Here is a 17,512-nt window from a genome sequence, read left to right as displayed (position 1 = left end):
ATTCACATTCTAGAAGGTTTATAGTTGAAAAATAGCCTGTCTTCAGTACATTTCTTTTAGAAAAGGCTCATACCATGTTCACATCTCAGCTTTACAACTTAACTACCTCAGTGGCTTTAGACTCATCTCAGTTTTTTTATCTGTAACGTAGGGACAAGGTTACCAAATTATAGAGATGTTACGAGGATTAAATGAGAGAGATACATAAAGTGCCTAAATAACAATCTTTGTGAGGTGCCTGGAATTACCCATCAAATTTTAGATTTTAAAGTAATTTCCCTTTTAAATATATATGGGAAATATATATATTTCCCATATATATTTAAACTCAATATGGAAATTCTTACTGAACCTGTTTTCAGAAAAAAATATAGTGAGAAATAAGATGACAACTTCAGTGTTTTTCCTTGCAGATATTTCCCTTTCCTGGCTAAACAGAAACCTGGGTACCCAGAGTGTGATATCCTGACCAACGTTTTTGCAATTCTCTCAGCAAAGAATCTCTCAGAAGCCACAGCCTCTATTGTGATGGATATAGCCGATGACCTTCTTAACCTTCCAGATTTTGAACCCACAGAAACACTTTTGAGCTTGCCAGTAACTGGATGTGTGTACATGGAAAGTGCAGATGGTATGTGTGCTGTGCAAAGTAAATGATTCTTAGATTTCTGAAGTAGCATTTGTGCTCTCAGAATGGAAAATTTCAACACAATTTGATTCTTTTAATTACTTTTATTATTAAAAGAATTTCTCTGCTGTAGGAATTAATACCAATTCATATAAACTGAATTTTCTGTGTAGTAGTGGAAATTCAGATTATTTATGCTCCAGAAAGCTCAACTATCCATCAGGAAACTTAATGACTTCCACTGTCATGTCTCTGAATTCTTCTTGTCAAATTATCCTAACAGTTCTTTTACTAATACCAAAAATGTCTTACATAAAGCCTCAGGGGCTTTATAAATTTATAAATTTATAATTTAGCTAATAATACTGCTATTATGACTAAGAAAAAAGTTATTTAATCTTTATAGTTAAAATTTATATATTTTTTTAATTTTTTAAATTTTTTTATAAACATATATTTTTATCCCCAGGGGTACAGATCTGTGAATCGCCAGGTTTACACACTTCACAGCACTCACCAAAGCACATACCCTCCCCAATGTCCATAACCCCACCCCCCTTCTCCCAACCCCCCTCCCCCCAGCAACCCTCAGTTTGTTTTGTGAGATTAAGAGTCACTTATGGTTTGTCTCCCTCCCAATCCCATCTTGTTTCATTTATTCTTCTCCTACCCACTTAAGCCCCCATGTTGCATCACCACTTCCTCATATCAGGCAGATCATATGATAGTTTTCTCTCTCCGCTTGACTTATTTCGCTAAGCATGATAGGCTCTAGTTCCATCCGCGTTGTCGCAAATGGCAAGATTTCATTTCTTTTGATGGCTGCATAGTATTCCACTGTGTATATATACCACATCTTCTTTATCCATTCATCTGTTGATGGACATCTAGGTTCTTTCCATAGTTTGACTATTGTGGACATTGCTGCTATAAACATTCGGGTGCACGTGCCCCTTTGGATCCCTACGTTTGTATCTTTAGGGTAAATACCCAGTAGTGCAATTGCTGGGTCATAGGGCAGTTCTATTTTCAACATTTTGAGGAACCTCCATGCCGTTTTCCAGAGTGGTTGCACCAGCTTGCATTCCCACCAACAGTGTAGGAGGGTTCCCCTTTTCTCCGCATCCTCGCCAGCATCTGTCATTTCCTGACTTGTTGATTTTAGCCATTGTGACTGGTGTGAGGTGATAGCTCACTGTGGTTTTGATTTGTATTTCCCTGATGCCGAGTGATATGGAGCACTTTTTCATGTGTCTGTTGGCCATCTGGATGTCTTCTTTACAGAAATGTCTGTTCATGTCCTCTGCCCATTTCTTGATTGGATTATTTGTTCTTTGGGTGTTGAGTTTGCTAAGTTCTTTATAGATTTTGGATACTAGTCCTTTATCTGATATGTCGTTTGCAAATATCTTCTCCCATTCTGTCAGTTGTCTTTTGGTTTTGTTAACTGTTTCCTTTGCTGTGCAAAAGCTTTTGATCTTGATAAAATCCCAATAGTTCATTTTTGCCCTTGCTTCCCTTGCCTTTGGCGATGTTCCTAGGAAGATGTTGCTGTGGCTGAGGTCGAAGAGGTTGCTGCCTGTGTTCTCCTCAAGGATTTTGATGGATTCCTTTCTCACTAAAATTTATTATATTTTTATGAAAATTGAGTGCTCTCCTTGTCTATCATTATGAAGATAGTATACAATTATCCTTTAATAGTTCATTAAAATCAAAACATTTATTACTTTTTTTTCAGATTCTATCACAATGGGAGGACGATTAATTCTACCTCATGTACCTGCAATTCTTCAGTATCTTAGCAAAACCACAATAAATGCAGAAAAGGTGAAAAAGAAGAAGAATAGGGCACAAGTCAGTAAGGAACTTGGCATTCTGTCAAAGTAAGTGATATATTGGTCCTTAAAAGATAAAATTACTATCCGTGGTTTTAATTTTTGCTAATTTTTACCCAGTTTTTCAATTATTTTAATGTGGTAATAAGCTGAAAAGATTTTAAGTATTTTTAAATGCCCTCCATTTTTAAGATAATGTAGAATTCTTCTTCTTCTCTGCCTGTATATTCATTAGAAAACTTTTATGGTATCTATCTTCATTTTATTATGAGAGAATAATCTTCAAAATTCTAAAGTACGCTAATAGATTTGTATATTTTGTTCAGTTAGAATTTTGAGTTACATGAGATCGCATACTTTTCATTTTTTTTAAAGTTTAATTGATAAAAATAATTCATTTAAAAGAGCATGTTGTGGTTGTTCTGTTTATTTGTTTTTTAAGGGTCAAGATGTTGCAAGGATTTTTAAAGATTCTTTTTTTTTTTTTTTTAAAGATTTTATTTATTTATTTGACAGAGAGAGATCACAAGCAGGCAGAGAGGCAGGCAGAGAGAGAGAGAAGGAAGCAGGCTCCCGGCTGAGCAGAGAGCCCGATGCGGGGCTCGATCCCAGGACCCTGGGATCATGACCTGAGCCGAAGGCAGCGGCTTAACCCACTGAGCCACCCAGGCGCCCTTAAAGATTCTTTTTGACAGTAGACCTAGTAATATAAAATTGTGTCTTCTGTAGCAGGGTTGTTAAACCAGAGTACAAAAAATGTTATATTTTAAATTATGAATTGTTACAGGACTTAACTGTTCAAAGTTTATTTTTTCTGTTACCTCAACAACAACAAAATGATATATTAGAATCTTCCAGGAATTGCTTTGACATGTCTTATTCATACTATTGTATTTCTAAGTTATACAGAATGGGAAACCACACAAAATATACTCATTAAATTTTATCACAGACTGTGCGGTAGGAAAAGAAGGTGAGAGATTAGGCACCATAAAGACTGGGTTTGAAAGGCCTGCTCTGCCAATTCTTAGATGTGACATCAGTTTCTCTGAGTCTCAGTTTTCTTTGGGCAAGATGGGGCTAAACATTTCTACATGGAAGGGTATCGTGGGAGTTAAATTGAATACCGCATGTATAGCCTTAAACAAGTCTTGGCTCTTAAAAATGTTACTTTCTTTGTAAAGTGAGAAATTACTAATTGTCAAAAAATAGTAATAACAAAAATAATTTTAAAAAAAGAAATTGCTAATATTCAGATTATAGCATCGGAGTTTCCTCTTACTCACCTACACAATCAGATGTTGCAAGAGAAATAGATTAGTAGCCATGAGCCTGAAGTTGGAGAGAACTAAAAGTGGACACTGCATAGAAGTCAGTTAAACTCTTCCTACATGAATACATAAAAGCCACCTGTGTCTGTCACATGTTTTGTACAAAACGTTTAACTTCTTAGAGAAATACTCTTCACTTGTGTATCTTACATATCAGTTTTTCACCTTCTCTAGGATCAGCAAGTTCATGAGAGACAAAGAGCAAAGTTCTCTGCTCATCACACTTCTTCTTCCTTTCCTCCACCATGGCAATGTTCCTCAGGTAAAAATTCACAGGACATTGGCTTTGTCATTAAAGTGGTACTTTATTATTAAGGTTCATCCATGAACAATAATTTTCATTGGATAGATTCTGTGATGTATTTGCAAGAAGATTTTATACAGAAATATAAAATTAAAAATAGAGGAGACACATTGGGAAAGAGGTAGGAAAGGGGAAACAAGAGGCTGGAAGCACCATCATCAGTCCTTCATTTTTCTTTCTTTAGCTTCTAATCCATTTTTTTTTTCTCACCTTTTTTTTTTTTCCTCTCACTTTGATCAATAACAAATCTGGAACCCAAGAAGCGCATCATATAATCTTAAGTATGCATCACAGTTGCAGAACTGCTAATGAAAAGTCAGATTATACTAATATTACATGCAGTTAGCAGTTTCTAAAATGATTTTCCAACTTTTAGTTTAATCTCAAGTCAAATCAAATGGCTCAAACTCAGTGAGGCTTTAGTAGCTACACTGAACATCTCTTACTATACAGTAATTCAGTAGAGAAGACCACAGATCTGTAGAGAACCAGAAGTGAGGATTTTTCTTCAGCAACCTCATTTTTCTTGGCCCTTTTTAGACTGGACAAAGAAGAAATTATGTTCCAAAACCATGTGTATTTTCTATTAGAATTAAAGGAAGAAACTGTTAATGGACATTATTTTGGATTTTATGTGAAGTTAAAATGCTAAGAACTTTCAAAGGCCTATGAAATAACTTTTCTGAATACTACTTGTGCTTATTGAAAGTTATTTATTTTCTGTGCTATAATATTAAAGCCAAGTTGACCAGTTTTCTGAATTACTGAAATGTGATTTCTCTTAATGTTCCTTCTTAAGGATACAGAGGTTGATATTTTGGTGACAGTACAAAACCTGTTGAAACACTGTCTGGAGCCTACAAACTTCCTCAAGCCTCTAGCAAAGCTCTTCTCAGTTATTAAGAATAAGTTGTCAAGACAATTGCTTTGTACAGTTTTCCAGGTCTGTAGTACACATTTTTACCCCAAACCACCCCTTTTTAAAAAGATCGCTGTGACATGTAACACATATTGACAGCTTCCTTGGTGTCAACATGATGTTTCATATAAATTTGAGTGGAAAGAGGGAAATGAAGGGAGGAGGACAGAAAAGTTAAGATTTGGGATGCCTGGGTGTCTCGTTAAGCTGCTGCCTTCAGCTCAGGTCATGATCTCAGGGTCCTGGGATCGAGGCCCGCATCAGGCTCTCTGCTCAGCAGGGAGCCTGCTTCCCCCTCTCTCTGCCTGCCTCTCCGCCTACTTGTGATTTCTCTCCATCAAATAAATAAATAAAATCTTAAAAAAAAAAAAAAGAAAGAAAAGTTAAGGTTTTATTCAATAATAATATACTGTTTTCATTCCTTTCAGACTCTTTCTGATTTTGAGAGTGGATTAAAATATATTACTGATGTTGTCAAGGTAAGAAAGTCTTATATTTCTCTTTTGCTTCAAAAGTATTGTCATTTTTTTTTACATTTTCAGTGTTTCACAATGTTTCAATGTTTTCATTTCTTGTAGCTTAATGCCTTTGATCAAAGACATCTTGATGATATCAACTTTGATGTTCGCTTCGCAACATTCCAGACTATCACCTCTTATATTAAAGAGATGCAAACTGTTGATGTTAACTACTTAATTCCAGTTATGCATAATTGTTTCTATAATATGGAGGTAGGTTTTTATAGGAAAAATTTATGAATTGTTTTTCATTGTTTTGATAATACAACTACATGACCTGATTTCTTTTTTTTTTTTTTATTAACATATAATGTATTATTTGCCCCAGGGGTACAGGTCTGTGAATCATCAGGCTTACACACTTCACAGGACTCACCATAGCCCATACCCTCCCAATGTCCATAACCAAACCACCCTATCCCTACCCCCGCCCCCACCAAGCAACCCTCAGTTTGTTTCATGAGATTAAGAGTCTCTTATGGCTTGTCTCCCTCCTTATCCCATATTGTTTCATTTTTCTCCCCCTACCCCCACCCATGGTCCCCCGTTCTGCCTCTCAAATTCTTCATATCAGAGAGATCATATGATAATTGCATGACCTGGTTTCTTAATTTGTGTTGTGAGCAAGACACAGATTTTTGTGTATAATTTCTTGTGGCTGCAGACTGTTTTGTTTGGTGAAGACCATATTGTTATTTTCATGATCTAAAAGACAAATATTTTGAATAAAATAATATGTGGAAGTACTTTGAAAAATGCAAAAGCCATGTGCTAGAATAGGGGAAATTCATAGAGACAGAAAGTAAATCTGTGGTTACCAAGGGCTGCCAGGGAGGGAGAAATGGGAATGGTGAGGAAGGACTTCTGATTGGCACAGGGTTTTGTTTGGGGTCGGGGCATGAAAATGTTCTGAAGTTAGATAGTGGTGATGGCTGTACAACCTTGTGAATATCCAAAAAACATTGAATTGTACACTTTAAAAGGGTGAATTGTATAGTATTTCAATTATATCTCAGTGTTTTGAAGTTTTGTCATTGTATTATTTGACAGTTTGCCCTCTTTTATTGATTCAGAAATATAAAGGGTTCATACTATTTTAAGTACCATGTTGCTGGACTGAATTAAAACCCAAAACTGGGGAAAATGAAATCTTTGATTTATAGTTAACCATGTAATGTCATCAGTAATCTCTTTGTGGCATTTTATAACTATTCATCTGATGTTAATGATTATGTAATATATGAAAAAGTAATCTCCCCATTTGGGGCTGATTCTTCATATTTCATATCAAATTTTAGCACAAAGAATTCCAGATCACTGCCTGCTTGGCTGAGTTAGCAATACTTTCTCCACATTCACTACCTACATTGCTCAGACTAGGAATTGGAACACAACTAACCAAAATTATACCAGCCAACTCTGTCGTTTTCAGTTATCACATGATACTGAATATTGAAAACGAGCTTTAGTTCTGTTTGCTTTGGGAAATAAAACTAATCAAAAAGTCTATTGCATCTTATTTTCCAAATCAGAGTGTGACTTCTCAGTAAGCATGATTTTTCAGTTATTTACTACAGGACTACCTCATTTTATTAAGCTTTGCAGATACTGTTTTTTGGTTTTGGCTTTTTTTTTTTTTTTTTACAAATTGAAGGTTTGTGACAACCCTGCTTTGAACAAGTCCTATCAGTGTCATTTTCCAACAGCATTTGTTTATTTTATATCTCTGTGTCATATCTTGGTGATTCTCACAGTATTTTTTCATTATGATTATATTTATCACAATGATCTGCGAGCAGTGATTATGATGCACTAAAATAACAGATCATAGTAAGTATTTTTTAATTAAGGCATGTACCTTGTTTTTTTAGACATAATGCTATTATACACTTAATAAATTATAGTGTAAACATAACTTTTATATGTACTGGGAACCCCAAAAATTCATTTGTTCATTTCACTCACTTTATTACGATTTTCACTTTGATCTGGTGGTCTGGAACCAAAGTCACAATATCTCTGAGGTATGCGTGCATATTCCTCACAGCCCTACATTTAGTTCTTCCTTAGATGTGATGTACTTGGGGAACATTTCTTAGGAGGGATCTTTACATAGAGGAGTATCAACATTTTGTAAACTGTTCATTGGGAAATAATATTCCATATTATAGTTATTACACAGAATAATTTTGTTTTGTTTTGTTTTTTTTCTTGTTTCGAGTTAGGAGACATGTCTTTAAGTGATAATGCCAGCATGTGTCTGATGAGTATCATCAAAAAGTTAGCTGCCCTGAATGTCACAGAGAAAGAATATAGGGAAGTCATTCATCGTTCACTCCTGGAGAAGTTGAGGAAAGGATTGAAGAGCCAGACAGAGGTATTAGTGTTTGCAATTACATCTTTGTCTTTTATGTACTACTGTTAGGGATTTTGTTTTTGCTTTTCTTTTTCCCTACTAAGTTGTTGTTAAAAACAGCTTAGTACATTTAATTAATACTTAATTGCATAAATACAAAACTCTTAAAAGGAGAGTGGGAATATAAAGGAGAGTGATGATGTCTGATCTTATAGTTTGTGTTTACAGTGGGAATGTTTTATGTTAAAAGAAAATTGTAAACATTATAGTGGTTTTTTTCTGTGTTTCTTTATATTATCTAGAAAGCAAATTCTTTTTTTTTTTTAATTTATTTTTTTTAATTTAATTTTATTTTTTTCCAGCTCCAAAAATTCATTGTTTATGCACCATACCCCAGTGTTCCATGCAATACGTGCCCTCCTTAATACCCACCAAATTCTTTAAAAAAAAAAAATTTGTTTTTCTCAATTTGGCATTTGCAGAATATACAACAGGATTATACCACAGTGCTTTCCTGTTTAATTCAAACCTTTCCAGATCAACCAGAATTTAAAGACTTGGTACAGCTCACTGATTGCCATGATCCAGAAATGGACTTCTTTGAGAATATGAAGCATATTCAGGTAGAAAACACTTCCGTGTTGAGTTCTTTTTTCCTGCCTATAAATTAAGCATCTCAGGGGTGCCTGGGTGGCTCTGGGTTAAAGCCTCTGCTTCAGGGCACCTGGGTGGCTCAATGCGTTAAAGCCTCTGCCTTCAGCTCAGGTCATGATCCCAGAGTCCTGTGATCAAGCCCCGCATTGGGCTCTCTGCTCTGCGGGGAGCCTGCTTCCTCTTCTCTCCCTGCCTGCCTCTATCTGTCTACTTGTGATCTCTGTCAAATAAACAAGTAAATAAAATCTTTAAAAATAAATAAATAAATAAAGCCTTTGCCTTCAGCTCAGGTCATGATCCTGGGGTTCTGCGATCGAGCCCCGCATCAGGTTCTCTGCTCAGCAGGGAGCCTGCTTCCTTCTCTCTGCCTGCCTCTCCGCCTACTTGTGATCTCTGTCTGTCAAATAAATAAATAAATAAAATAGTTTTTTAAAAAAAATAAGCACTTCAAACTGTTCTATCTGATTTAAAAAGATATATTTTACTTTTCCAAAAAGTTTTGAGCCTCTCATTCCTTGGTCTTCATGATTGTCGGTCAGATTAGTATAGGAAATGATCAATTTTCCTAAGGTCTCTTTTCTTTCATGGTATCATAAACCACAATAATAGTGTCACATTTCTTTGCCATTTCCTAAGTATATAAGTGCTTTAGGATCCTTTGTTAAACAAATGCTATGGATTATATCTCTGGAAGCAAATCAAGGCACAGGTGTTTGTTCATGTAACACATGGACTGTATTTCACTCCTTTAATCTTTTCATGGAAAAGTAACTTGATAATGAAATGGAGCTGGTTGTAAGTGAGTGTATTCAGTAACTAATTCTTATTTTATCTAACTCATAGATCCACAGACGAGCAAGAGCCTTGAAGAAACTGGCAAAACAACTAATGGAAGGCAAAATTGTCCTGTCTTCTAAATCTCTTCAGAATTATATCATGCCTTATGCCATGACTCCAATTTTTGACGAGAAAATGCTCAAGGTAGGACATTAGATCAGGGAAACCATTAAACATCTACCTATACCATGACATGCATATGGGGTTGTGACATTCATATTGATGTCAACACAATTAGAGGCTTAAAATAGTTCTGAAGCCCTGAGAATGGTACTTGGCACATAGTAAATGCTCTATAAATAGTAGTTTTAATCTTTATTTTTACTATTATTAGCCCAAAGAGGCCAACCACAAAATAGTTCCCCTCATAGAAATAAATGATCACATTACTAACATAGCATACTTTTATTTTTGTATTATAGGACTTAATTCTGATAATTAATTACCAAAATCATTGTTTTCCCAAATGGCTCATAAGAAAGGAAGTTAAACAATAACTACCTTATCTTTAGCACTATACCAGATACAGGAACTATTCTAAGTACTTAACATAATCTTACTTCATCTTCATCATAGCTTAACCCTATAGGTGCTGTTGCCACTATTTTACAGGAAAGTAAACTGGGAATAAGTGAGGTATTTAACTTTCTCAAAGACATACAGAATGAGAATCTGTATTTGAACTTAGGACTGTCTTCATTATTATACTACATAGTGCCAAAAACAGTGTTGTGCACATTGTAAGGCCTTAATATTTATTGTTTAGAATGATGAAAGACAGCACCCAAAAATTCAAGTCTAACTGAGGTGATACCAGGAGTTGTGACTTGAATTTATACTGTGTTGACCACATGGTATTGTGCAAAGTTAGGTTTCCCCTGTTGTTTCAATAATTTTTAAAGAATTACCTAGGTAGGGGCACCTGGATGGCTCAGTGGGTTAAGCCTCTGCCTTCAGCTCAGGCTATGATCTCAGGGTCCAGGGATCAAGCCCCACATCTGGGCTCTCTGCTTGGCAGGGAGCCTGCTTCCCTCTCTCTCTCTTTCTCTCTGCCTGCCTCTCTGCCTACTGGTGATCTCTCTGTCAAATAAATAATAAATAAAGTCTTTAAAAAAAAAAAGTAAATAAAAAACATTTTTATAAGAAGAATTAACTAAATAAATGAAAGAATACTCCCCAAAATTCCAGTTTAAAGAGTTAGTAAGCCCAGCCAACTTATACTTTGATGGCAGTAAAATAGGAAAGAGGTATAGATGGAAAAAATAAATTATATTTAGTTTTGGTTGATGTTAACATGGTATACCCTTTTTGTGTTTTATTTTTAACATATTTGTGACTTTTTTATTTACTGTTAGTTTCTGGTAGATAGCATATAACTGAGTCTTGGCGGTTTTGTCAAATCTGACAACCTCTGCCTTTTATTTGGTTTTAGGCCATCTACATTTAATATCAGTATTAATATGGTTAGGTTTAAATTGTTGATGTTTTTATTTATTTTCCATTTGTCCCTCTTTATTCTTTCCTTGTATGGAATTAATTGGATTTTTTTAATGATTTTATTTTATCTCTATTGACTTACTAGTTATCATGTAGCTATTTTTATATAGGTTTTGGCTTTACATCAGTTTTAAACGAACTATCCATCATTATTTTTGGTTTAAACAGTCAATTATTGGAGTGCCTGGGTGGCTCAGTCATTTAAGTGTCTGCCCTCAGCTCAGGTCATGATCTCAGGGTCCTGGGACTGAATCCTACGTCTCCCTCCTTGCTCAATGGGGAGCCTGCTTCTCCCTCTGCCCCTCTCCCTGCTCGCTTTCTCTCTCTCTTTCTCTCAAATAAAGAAAATCTTTTTTTAAAATAGCCTATTATCTTTTAGAGAGAGCTTTCAAAATAAGGAAAGATCTTTTATAATTGCTTACATATTTGTGATTTCTGGTCACTTCCAGTTAATTACAGTTTTCCAGTCATTCCTTTGGGTAGCTCCAGACATATTCCTGTTTCATTTTACTCCTAACAGGAAGATCTCCTTCAGATTTTTTTTGTGGCACGGGTCACTAATGATGAAGTCTTTCAGTTCGTATTTGTCTTTTCTCATTTTTGCTCTTATAGGTAATGTTTCTAGGTATGGAATTCTAGATTGACAGTTATTTTTTTTTTCTTTCTGTTCTTTAAAGAGAATTGCTCTACTGTCTTCTGGTTTATATCACTTCCAACAAAAAGTCATTCCTATCTTTATTCTTTTGAGTGTAATGTACCCTTTTTTTTCAGCCTGCCTTGAAATTTTTCTCTTTATCACTGGTTTTAAGCCATTTGATTACAATGTGCCTTAGTGTAGTTTTCTTCATGTTTCTTTTGCTTGGGCTTTATTGAGCTTCTTGGAGCTACTGAGTTGTAGTGTTCTTCAGATTTGTAAATTTTTGGCCATTATTTTTTCAAGAATACTTTGGGTCCCCTTCTTGCTTTTGGAGACCCCACTTGTATATTAGGCCACTCAAAGTTGTTCCAAACACACTGAGGCTCTTTTCTTTTTTTTTTTTTCTTTTTCCCCATTACTTTTTTTTTCTGGGTTTCATTTTGTTTTACTTTTGTATCACTGTTCTTCAGGTTCATTAATCTTTTCTTCTTCAGAGTCTAATCTGCTTTTAATCCCATCTAGTGTGTCTTCCCTCCCAGAACTGTCTTTTCCATTTCTAGACATTCAGATTGGGCCTTTTTTATACCTTACCTCTTTCTCTCTAACATGTTCTTGCTTTCCTGTCCCTTCTTGATCTTATGGAATGTAATTTTATCATATGTCTTACTGCCTTTGTCTACTATTTGTCTATCATATGTGTCATTTTGGGGTCTATTTCAATTGGTTGATTTTTCTTCTTGTGAGAGGTATTTTTCTGCTTCTTGGTATGCCCGTGCAACTTGCCTCTCCTTGTAGCTCTCTCTTCTCTGGTGCTCTGCCCTGTGGTCTCTAGTTGCCACAGCCTCAACTCTGTCTCCTTGCATTAGTGAGACCACTGAGCCCTTTTTGAGTTTCTCCTCTTGTGCTGCGACACTGTGAATTAGGGCAATTATAAGACACGCTTCATTTGTTACCTTTCTGTCAGGGAAGACTGAACTGTGTTGTTTGATGTCCAGAGTCTGAAAACTGCTATTTCATATATTTTTGTCTACTTTTCTAGTTTAAGATAGGAGGGTACGTCCAGTCCCTGTTCTCTATGATGGCATGAAAGAGATGTCTCCAGTGCAATGTACTGTTGAATGTTGAGCTGTCCATTAAAGTTAACTTTAGTATTTGTCAACTTTTACACTTGAATTTACTTCATTTATTATTTGTAGACTTGAACCCATCAGAGAGGTCTGACTGGGAAAAAGCCCAAAGTGTATTAATATCCTTTAAAGTACAGTGTCATTCCTTTAATTGATACTGCCTTTTCTTAGAGCTAGGGGGAAAATGGAGTATACTTTGGGCATTCCTTCCTTATAATTACTGATCATCTACTGTCTAAGCTTTTTAATGTATGATATTAGCTCTGTGTTTTGTTGGGAAATGTTATTCTATGTTGATGATCTTGATTTGTTTTACAGCATGAAAATATAACCATTGCTGCCTCAGAAGTTATTGGAGCTATTTGCAGACATCTTTCTTGGTCAGCATATATATATTACTTGAAACATTTCATTCATGTTTTACAGACAGGACAGATCAATCAGAAGTTGGGTGTCAGGTATGTATGGTCAAACTTCTTATTTTTGTTTTGTTTTTAAAATATCAGCATTGTATTATTTCTTGAAGTGGTCTTGCTAATCTCAGTTTACTTACAGCTTGTATTAATGAGGTTATGCTAATGTTTGTACATCTTCAAATGTTTCCTTTTGATCATAAATGATGTGAATCAAACAAACATTTCTGTGTACCTTCTTTTTTTAACAGTTTGCTAGTAATAGTGTTAGAAGCATTCCACTTTGATCACAAAACTCTTGAAGAACAAGTAAGAAAAATCCAGAATGATGAAAGTAAGTTTTTAAAACTTCCTTACTAAATTTTCATTCTATTCTTGGATAACTGATGATGATGAATTAAAGTTAGCAAAATTCAGCTTACCACCTTTTTCTACAGTGACCAGTGAATGAGTCAGGAGGAAGTTAAAGCAGATGGTTTGAGTATTTGTGTAAAAATTTATTTAAGAATAGAGAAGGCCAGTGTAAATTGTATGATTAAAAAAATGAGCTGTAGATTATTTATATAGAAACCCAGTTTTACCACCTGCATTATGGAAAGAACATTAAGCAACAGATCCAAAGAAAGCACAAGATAAGAATTTAAAGTAGAGTGATAATTAATGAAATATAAAGTAGATACATTAAGAAAAGTTCATCAAAGCTAAAAATAGATATTTGAAAAGATTATAAATTGGCAAAGCTCTGTCAAAATTTGTCAGTGAAAAGTGAAAATAGAAGGCATAATAACCAACATTGGGAATTTTAAAAGGTCATAGTTAAATGAAAAAGGTAAAATAATGTTATGATCTTTGTACTTATAAATTTGAATACTTGCATGAGACATAAAAATTCTTAGAAAAATAAAATACAAGGGCACCTGGGTGGCTCAGTCATTAAGCGTCTGTCTTCGGTTCAGGTCATGATTCCAGAGTCCTGGGATTGAGCTCTGCATCGGGCTCCTTGCTCAGCGGGAAGCCTGCTTCTACCTCTCCCACTCGCCCTGCTTGTGTTCCCTCTCTCACTGTCTCTCTCTCATTCTGTCAAATAAATAAATAATCTTAAAAACAAAAATACAAAATCTGGCTTTAGAAGAAGTAGAAATTCTGGATGCATCTCTAACCACTAAAGAAATTGACTCTAGTTAAAAACCGTCTTCTAATGAAAATACCATGTTCACCCTGTTTTATAGGGAGGTTCTACAAATATTTAAGGACTCAATAATTTCAACTTATGCCTGCCATTTTAGATGATTGATAGAGGAAGCCTCCACTAACTCATGAAGTTGGTATAGTTGGTTAATGGAATTTAACATATTAACATCCAAAAATCATGTGGTCATCTAAAGAGACACAAGGGAAATAGTTGATTAAAATTAGCATCTATTCATGATATCAGATGAGGACTGATTGGAAATTTCCTTAACCTGTTAAAAGAAAAGAATGAACACTTAAATGGACCACTGGGCTAATTATTTTTGCTAAAGACATTGAAATATTCTGGCCCTCAGTTTGCACTACTCCAGCATTCCTTCCTATTCAGAATTTTCTAATTCTGTGATTCATAGTAAAATCACTGTAGAGTCACACTAATTAATAACAAAGACTGGCTTGAATTTGTAGGCACTATGTGTGTTTTAAACCACTAATGTACTAAACTAAAGCCCCTTAACAGTTTTTCTTCAGGCAGTGGAATCTACATTTTGTAATTTTGCATAAACAGAAACATTAAAAATTAAAATACTTTATTTGCTTAACTATCTCTTTTCTTCTTAGATATGTTTGGAATATTTATTGAGCACCTACTATGACCTGGGCCTTTAAAGACATTGTCTTATTTGTTCTTATAAAAATCTTACAAGAATCTTAGTTGGTAGTTACCCCATTATTTTTTATATGAAAAATTACAATTCAGAAGTGTAAAGGAATATGGTAAGTATAAAGCTATATGGCCAGTAAACAAAATAAAGACTAATAGCTGCCATTTTTGAAAGTTAGTGAAGTGTGAGAAACATATTTGGGGTGTATTGTTGACTTTATCTCATTTAACCGTCATAGTAGTCTTAACCAACTGAGCCACCCAGGCGTCCCTTTTTTTTTTTTTTTTAAGATTTTATTAACCGTCATAGTAGTCTTATAAGGTAGATGACCTCTCCATCTTATTGAAAAGGATCCAAAGCCTACTCTGGTCACATGGCTTGTTAGCAGAGCCAAGCCTGGACTTACTTCACAGTACTGTACTACCTAATTTTCTTTAATGAACTGAACCCTATAATCAGGGACATTTCTGCATGAGAACTCTTGGCTGCCATTATGATTTTCATGCTCATGAGTATAGGTTTTTATTTTTGGAAACTCCCAACCACAGTACTTTGGAAGCTTTTTTTTTTTTTTTTTAAATTAAGACACCACCACCCCCACCCCCCCGCTGCTGGCTTAGCCTCCTAGCATATTCCCAAATCACCCTGCACTTGCTCTCCCACCCTCATAATTGTGAGTTTACTTGTCTCTATTCGTCTTTAGGCTCCAAACTGTAAGACACCAGAACACCATAACCCTCTCATTTAGTGCTCTTTCCCCAGCACTTATCTTGCCTACCCGTAGTGAAGATTCGTTTTTATTAGATGTTGGTGGGAAAGACTGTGTGACAAATTGTGTTGTTTCCTTACTTGATTTAAGGTGACTTTTGTTGTTTACTCAACATAGATGCAATAGAAGTGATTGAGTTGCCGGAGCCTGAAACCATGGAATTAGAGCAAATGGATGAGGAAGAGAAGGAAAACAAGTGTAAGAGTTTGTCAGACGACAGCAAAGAATTGCAAAATCCCGATCCACCTGATTGTGAAGAGACATCAGCTAGAGAACCCGAGTGTATCTCGGGGTCCATCTCTTTCCTTCCTCGGAATAAGGAAGAATTGGAGAGAACAATTAAAAATATCCAAGGAACCATAACTGGGGATATCCTGCCCAGGCTACATAAATGCCTGGCATCTACGGTAATCATTCTGTTTGGGACACAGGATGTCTGAGTGAACCTGGGTGTTTGTGGAGCCCTGTCAGGCTGAGGCTCCTAAACTGTTATTGATTGACTTCAGCTTTGGGATTTTTCTTTTACCTCAGCATTTCACAGCTTACCTCCCTTGATTTGTCTCATCATCTTTAGGTTCATCTCCTGCTGCAGCTAAGCAGCGATGTTTTTTTTTGTTATGGTTTTCATATGGTAGACATACTCTTTCTATCTCCAAAGCAGTTAATTAGATGACTCTCATTTCCAAAAAAAGAAAAGGGTTTTAAAAATTAGAATATGTTTCCCTTTACAACATCTTGGCCACTTTTCTGCTGTTCACAATTCATCTTCTTCCTGGTTAACAGGTATAACATTTAGCTGTGGATTCTCAATAAGTCAGAGCCTTTCCTTCTCAGTGTAAAACATGGATTGGCAAACTGTGGTCCATGGGCTATATCTGGCCTGCAGCTTGTTGTAGATGAAGTTTTACTGCAACACAGTTACACTCATTGTTTTACATATTGTCTAATTCAGTTTTGTGTTACCGCAGCAGAATTGAGTACCTTCAGCAGAGACCCTAAAGCCCAAAATGCTTACTCATTAGACCCTCTACAGAAGTTTGCCAGCCCCTGGTATAAAATATTAAATAGATTACTTTGTATATTTGTAAATATAACTTCTTATTTGAGGCACTGTATTTCTTATATACCAACGGTGTCACTCAAAGTCTGGAAAATCCCAATTGATACAGATTTCTTATGATTTTTATATATTTCATAGCAGTCAATCTACATCAGTGAAAATATGGCTTTACTTTTTTCTGGCTACTCCTTTGGAAAAAATTTTCTTATTCCTACTAGTTTTATAAATTTTAGATGATTATTCTCAAATTGCATAATTTAATTTGTTTTTTAAGACAGTAGTTGTGGAAATGTAATGTAATGAAATAAGATGTATCAAAAGAGCTTACTCTTCAAATGCAAGGTTGCATGTTTGCAGGTCCTGATCCATTTATTTCTATTTTAGTTTAACCTAAATTTTTCTTACAGACTAAAAGGGAAGAAGAACACAAGCTCATAAAATCCAAGGTTGTGAATGATGAGGAAGTAGTTCGAGTTCCTTTAGCTTTTGCCATGGTTAAACTAATGCAGTCCCTTCCACAGGAAGTTATGGAAGCTAATCTGCCAAGGTATATTGTGTGACATATTAGAAAAGTTCAATGAAACTCAAAAATTGGTTCTTTCTTCCTGACTCTTGAATCTCTTTTGTGAGGAAGAGGAGAAGTACTGTCACAATTTGCTGTGATTTCAGATTTTAATTGGGAAATTTGGGTACTGAATAAGAGACCAAAGGATGGTTGTATTTTTATTTGCTTCTGTATTTAGACTAGTCCTTTTCAACTTTTCATTTTCT

General features: G+C 35.3%; 1 protein-coding gene across 1 annotated transcript in view; it reads left to right on the top strand.

Moving 5' to 3' along the window:
* The window catches only part of UTP20 (UTP20 small subunit processome component), a 95,847-nt gene that overhangs the window by 54,115 nt on the left and 24,220 nt on the right, over positions 1 to 17,512 (top strand). Inside the window, exons 30-42 of the mRNA XM_044227214.1 lie at positions 414 to 631; positions 2,367 to 2,511; positions 3,969 to 4,056; positions 4,898 to 5,041; positions 5,446 to 5,496; positions 5,596 to 5,748; positions 7,757 to 7,912; positions 8,374 to 8,514; positions 9,389 to 9,526; positions 12,962 to 13,101; positions 13,308 to 13,390; positions 15,799 to 16,088; positions 17,149 to 17,288. Coding sequence (XP_044083149.1) covers positions 414 to 631; positions 2,367 to 2,511; positions 3,969 to 4,056; positions 4,898 to 5,041; positions 5,446 to 5,496; positions 5,596 to 5,748; positions 7,757 to 7,912; positions 8,374 to 8,514; positions 9,389 to 9,526; positions 12,962 to 13,101; positions 13,308 to 13,390; positions 15,799 to 16,088; positions 17,149 to 17,288 — 1,887 coding nt within the window. The remainder of the gene's footprint in view (positions 1 to 413; positions 632 to 2,366; positions 2,512 to 3,968; positions 4,057 to 4,897; positions 5,042 to 5,445; positions 5,497 to 5,595; positions 5,749 to 7,756; positions 7,913 to 8,373; positions 8,515 to 9,388; positions 9,527 to 12,961; positions 13,102 to 13,307; positions 13,391 to 15,798; positions 16,089 to 17,148; positions 17,289 to 17,512) is intronic.

This window comes from Neovison vison, chromosome 12 (genome assembly GCF_020171115.1).
Source record: "Neovison vison isolate M4711 chromosome 12, ASM_NN_V1, whole genome shotgun sequence".
Classification (NCBI taxonomy): domain Eukaryota; kingdom Metazoa; phylum Chordata; class Mammalia; order Carnivora; family Mustelidae; genus Neogale; species Neogale vison.
This window is presented reverse-complemented; position numbering and strand designations above follow the sequence as displayed.